This window comes from Arachis stenosperma, chromosome 4 (assembly GCF_014773155.1).
Source record: "Arachis stenosperma cultivar V10309 chromosome 4, arast.V10309.gnm1.PFL2, whole genome shotgun sequence".
NCBI lineage: Eukaryota > Viridiplantae > Streptophyta > Magnoliopsida > Fabales > Fabaceae > Arachis > Arachis stenosperma.
In genome coordinates, this window is record NC_080380.1 from 11,334,051 (window position 1) to 11,339,877 (window position 5,827).

General features: G+C 39.9%; 1 protein-coding gene across 1 annotated transcript; it reads right to left on the reverse strand.

The window, feature by feature from the left end:
• Window positions 1-338: 338 nt before the first annotated feature.
• LOC130977065 (tubulin beta chain-like) lies at window positions 339-3,297 on the reverse strand. Its single transcript, XM_057902064.1, is given in 4 exon segments — window positions 339-1,268; window positions 1,684-1,953; window positions 2,698-3,069; window positions 3,072-3,297. Coding segments are annotated over 4 exon segments (1,335 nt in total). The 5' UTR covers window positions 3,091-3,297; the 3' UTR covers window positions 339-594.
• Between the last annotated feature and the right edge of the window lie 2,530 nt (window positions 3,298-5,827).

The window sequence follows — 5,827 nt, forward strand, 5'->3', positions numbered from 1 at the left end:
TGTTGGCTAAGAAGCTGCCACGTGTCCAACACGCCCTCCACGTGTTGGCCAGAATGCTGCCACGTGTCCATCACGCCCCCCACGTGTTGGTTTCCCACCCAAAAAATCCACCCATCTGTAATTACACCAAATACTCCCATTTTCAACAAAAACACCAATATTTTTTCCATACAAAAAAAAATTAGCCTAATGTCTTGATATATTTTTTATTATTGTCTATTTTTAAAGTATATTCTAGACATAAATATAAAAGAAAATAAACATTTTTCGTATATTGCATCATTGCATGGATACTAAGACATTAATAATTAACTTGTTCACGGGAGAAGAGAAAAGGGTAATGGTTATAGAAAAATCTTCAAACTCTATACATATAATAACAGTTAACAAACATCCAAGACTTATCTCAAAAATAGAATTGCCAACAAAACCCAGTTTTATACAAATGACAACAATCAACACATAAGCATTAAGCATACACATCAACGAGTCAATCTAATTTGAATGCTCCAAAATTTAAAAAATTTACCACTCGATCAAAAGCCAACCATATTAAACATATGAAACAATCTTCCACATAGCACAATAGATGCCTTAAGCAGCAGCCTCCTCTTCTTCCTCTTCATACTCTTCCTCCTCATCAGCAGTAGCATCCTGGTATTGCTGGTACTCAGCAACCAGATCATTCATGTTGCTTTCGGCCTCGGTGAATTCCATTTCGTCCATTCCTTCCCCAGTGTACCAGTGCAAGAAAGCCTTGCGCCTGAACATAGCTGTGAACTGCTCGCTAACTCTCCTGAACATCTCCTGAATTGAGGTTGAGTTACCAATGAAGGTGGATGCCATCTTGAGACCCTTGGGTGGGATATCACACACGCTGGACTTGACATTGTTAGGAATCCACTCAACAAAGTAAGATGAGTTCTTGTTCTGCACATTAATCATCTGCTCATCTACTTCCTTGGTGCTCATCTTACCACGGAACATTGCTGATGCTGTCAAATAGCGACCGTGGCGTGGGTCAGCAGCACACATCATATTTTTGGCATCCCACATTTGCTGAGTCAACTCAGGCACAGTCAAAGCACGGTACTGCTGGGATCCTCTTGATGTTAAGGGTGCAAACCCAACCATGAAGAAGTGGAGACGAGGGAATGGGATAAGGTTGACAGCAAGCTTTCGGAGATCAGAGTTAAGTTGCCCCGGGAAACGTAGACAACAAGTAACTCCACTCATGGTAGCGGAAATTAGGTGGTTAAGGTCGCCAACTGTAGGTAAGCAAAGAATATAAAAATTTTAAGTTGATCTTCCTACCAAATGACTAGAATATGATAAGAATACATTCCATTTAGGGGAAGTGAGTGAAAACCAAATGATTTTACAAGTCTGTCCAACCACCACCACCAGCAGCGATGGGTAAGACACAAGACCTAAACCCATTTGGCTCCTCCCATGGTCCCACCAATACAATGACATTAACATTTAATCCCAATTTTACATTGTGAAATGAAAGGTGAACCAAATCGTCTTTTCTTTATACAAAAGATATATCATTATGTTGATCATAATTCATTCCGTAACATTAACTGTTTATTTGTCATAATTACAACAAAAGCATCAGCAGCAACAAAAAGATAAATATCTCGGCCATATGCAATAAAATACAAGAAATCAGAAACTTACATGTTGGAGTGGCAAGCTTCAATGTCCGGAAGCAAATGTCATAGAGAGCCTCATTATCCAAGACCATGCATTCATCAGCATTTTCAACAAGCTGATGCACAGAAAGTGTGGCATTGTATGGCTCCACAACTGTGTCAGATACCTTGGGGGAAGGGAAGACAGAAAAAGTCAACATCATGCGATCTGGGTACTCTTCCCTAATCTTCGAGATGAGAAGTGTTCCCATTCCTGAGCCGGTACCACCTCCCAAGGAGTGGCAAACTTGAAACCCTGCCATATATTTTAGTTTAAAGTAAATTACAGCTAGTTAGCTTTAACAGAAAAACTTACAAGGTGGCCAGAGTCCAAAGCATGAAAATCTTGACAAAAGCATAGGCAATCCAAATCCCAAAGTATTGAAAACAACTATAATAATGCACAAACCCATATAGATGCCAAACACAACCTAAATGGACTTCAATTAAGGCCTTCGGGAGAAGGGAAGGTGCACTCACAATATTGTTGTCTAATTTCCTAATTATTTGAAATTGCTTTTGTAGATGATAAAGACAATCATATAGACATAAAAATTTAAAAAGATTTTAACAATAACAACAACAACAACAACAAGCAATTAGTTAAAGGCTATCAATATTGTGAACCCAAAAATTAGCTAGAACCCCTGAAAAGTACACATTAGTTTAAGACAGAAGCAAAACGAGTCAAAACAAAACATACAAATACTAACTAAAAGAATTTCAAAGTCATGAAGACTGAATAACGAAAACTGAAATGATGTTTATATCATTGCTAACGGCAACTCGTGATAGAAATTCATCGACAAGAAATGAAAATAAAAAACTCAAACCGAAATTACCTCATGAACAAGCCACAAAACATGTGAATTAATTAATAAATTAAATTAAACCAAAAAAATAAACAACTCTAATTTCATTTTCATTTTCAATTTCAATTCAGATCATAAAATACAAAATCTCGAACAAACGGAATCAAGGAAAACGAAAAGCAGTTTACCCTGCAAGCAATCGCAATTCTCTGCCTCCTTCCTGACAACATCAAGAACGGAATCAATAAGCTCAGCTCCCTCAGTGTAATGTCCCTTCGCCCAGTTGTTACCAGCCCCGGACTGCCCGAAAACGAAGTTATCAGGCCTAAAGATCTGCCCGAACGGACCGGATCTAACGGAATCCATGGTTCCCGGCTCCAGATCCATGAGGACGGCGCGTGGAACGTACCTTCCGCCACTTGCCTCATTGTAATAGACGTTGATGCGCTCGAGCTGAAGCTCAGAGTCGCCGCTGTACTTCCCGGTGTGGTCAATTCCGTGCTCGTCGCAAATGACTTCCCAGAACTTGGCACCGATCTGGTTACCGCACTGCCCCCCTGGATGTGAAGGATTTCTCTCATTTTTCGTTCTTTCCTTTTCTTTTTTTTTCTGTTACGTGGTTTGTTTTGTCGGGAAACAAAAACAGGAAGCGGAAGAAGGAGGGAAAAGAGAGAAAAATGAGAGGGAAATAAGACAGGGAGGGCGAGGGGTACTTTTTTTGTGCGTCTTGTGCTTTTTGTTTGGGGAAATACAGCGTTCAATGTGTGGATTAGAGGATTTGTGGGTGCAAACTACTGTTTGGAGAGTTTCTAGGGAGGACTCTTTCGTAAATTCGTATAGATAGTCTTCCCTCTTCAGGGGTATTTTTGGTTTTAGATTTGAGCTGAAGTGATTTGGTGGAAATGAGCTGTGACATTATTCTGGAACCGCCTGCATTGATAGTACTTTTTCTATTTGTTTCAATTTTTTATTTGAGGGTGGTATTTCGCTTTCTCTCTCAAATTATTGTTCGATGCTTCATTTTCATTTTCTCTTTTTCTTTTGATACTATACTTAGGTATAAAATAATATTCTAATAATAACACAATTTTATATTAGTAATTAATAAAATTACATAAAATAAAAAAGAATATATTAGAACATAGTTGAACTTGTAGGTAATTTATTGGGATGAGTAAGATTTTGATCTCTAACGTAGATGTCAAAAATTTATTTCGTCTCCGGCCTTTTTTTCGTTATAAAATGGTCTCCAATGTTTTAGTTTGTTTTAAAATCGTCCTTTTTACCAAATTTTTTATTTTTATTACCAAATTACCCCTAACTAAAAAAATTATAAAATAAAATAAAAAAAGAAAGGGACGTGGGGGGAGGGGAGAAAGAGAAGCGGGAGGGGGTGTTGTTTCGGGGGAAGGGGGAAGGGGGAAGGTCGCCCGCCGCAGCCGCTCCACACCGCCGTAGCCGCTCCACGCCGCTCCTTTCTTCCTCAGCAAATACACAGCGTCGCCAGACGGGGGGAGGGGGAGAAAGAGAAGCGGGAGGGGGTCTTGTTTCGGGGAGAGGGGGAAGGGGAAAGGGGGAAGGGGGAAGGGGGAAGGTCGCCACCGCAGCCGCTCCACGCCACTGCTCCTCCATGCCGCTCCTTTCTTCCTCAACAAAAACACAGCGCCGCCAAGACGGGGGGAGGGGGAGAAAGAGAAGCGGTAGGGGGTGTTGTTTCGGGAAGAGGGGGAAGGGGAAAGGGGGAAGGGGGAAGGTAGCCGCCGCAGCAGCTCCACAGCGTCCTCCTCGTGGCGATTTGTACTCCACCAACACTGCATCGCCGTTCACCGCCACCGCCCCTCCTCTCCACCACCACCGCAACCCTTTCTCTCTGTTTTAATTTTTTATTCCTTTTTCTTTAATTTTTCAGATTCCAAGAATTTCATTGTTGTTGTTGTTGTTGATGCTTCTGGTTGTTTCTGTTTATTCCTTTTATTTCATTGTTGTTATTGATGCTTTGGTTGCTTCTGCTTCTGCCTGTTTTTGCTTCTGCCTGCGTTTGTGCTTCTGCTTCTGCTTCTGTTTCTGGTTGAGGAAGAAGAGGGGAGGGAGGTTTGCGCTTCTGCTTCTGTTTCTGGTTGAGGAAGAAGAGGGGAGGAAGGGGTATTTTTGTCCGAATGACCATTTTAAAATAAACTGAAACCTTAGGGACCATTTTGTAGCGAAATAAAGGTTGGGGACGAAATAAATTTTTGACATCTACGTTAGGGACCAAAATCGTACTTATCCCTAATTTATTTAATCTACAATGAATTCAGTTAAAGAGTAACTTCTTGTAGATATTATTAGTTTTTTTTCAATCAAAAGGTAGATAATTTTATTAGATGGAATAATTGGTTTACATTGGACTGTAATCAAAAAGAAAAACAGAAAATTCCAACTAAAACAATATGCAACCATTTAAAGAAAGAGAAATGAGCTTATGGGTTTTCAAGAGTTCTTCACGCAACTTCTGCCACCAAAAGAGAATTTTTTTGGGAACCAGTGAAAATCACTTCATTATTTGCTCTCTAATTCTCCCATATTATGTGAGCTGTCAAGGCTTTCAATCACTGATAATCTCCACTCTTCTGAAAGAATCTTGTCAATTGCATCCACCATCGTCAAAGATCTTCAGCTCTGAGAGGAATGGGCAATTGGTTGTCGCTCAAACCTTCAATGGCGTCGGGGCATGACCAGAGACAATGGAAAATAGACTCTTCCTCCAATCCGCATCTTAGACAGTCTGAGTTCACTTTAGCAATTCTTGAGTTTAATTTATTCTTAACTGGTAAGCCATCATGCATCACCTTGCACAAAAAGCTTTTTATTTTTGGTGGACACTATAGCTTCAAAATTGATTATCATAGTGAGCTTTTTTGACATTGTTCATGTAGAAATTCGATGGAGGGGGTAAAAGAATTGGAAAGTAACCTACTTTGATGTCATCGAGTATCTCGCATTTTTCATCTTCATCCAGGTCAGTGTGTCTTCTTCCTCTTGGATGACTGTTTTGAGCATGGCTGTTGTTACTTTTGTACTAAGAAAGCTATTTATCAATGCCTGATTCCATTTTATCTCTAGCTGAATTAACTCTGAAACCCATTCTAGTGTGTTCTTGTATTAGCGTTAGGAATAAGGGTTATAGCAATAAACTCAGGAACCCATGAATCCTCTTTAATATTCACTAAAATGCTTCTGCCAATTTTATAGCGCAAACCCTTTTCCAACACTTTTTTTCCTCCAACACACTCTTCCATTTTCAAGATGGATTATTTTCAACTTTAGCTCTCAAAAAGA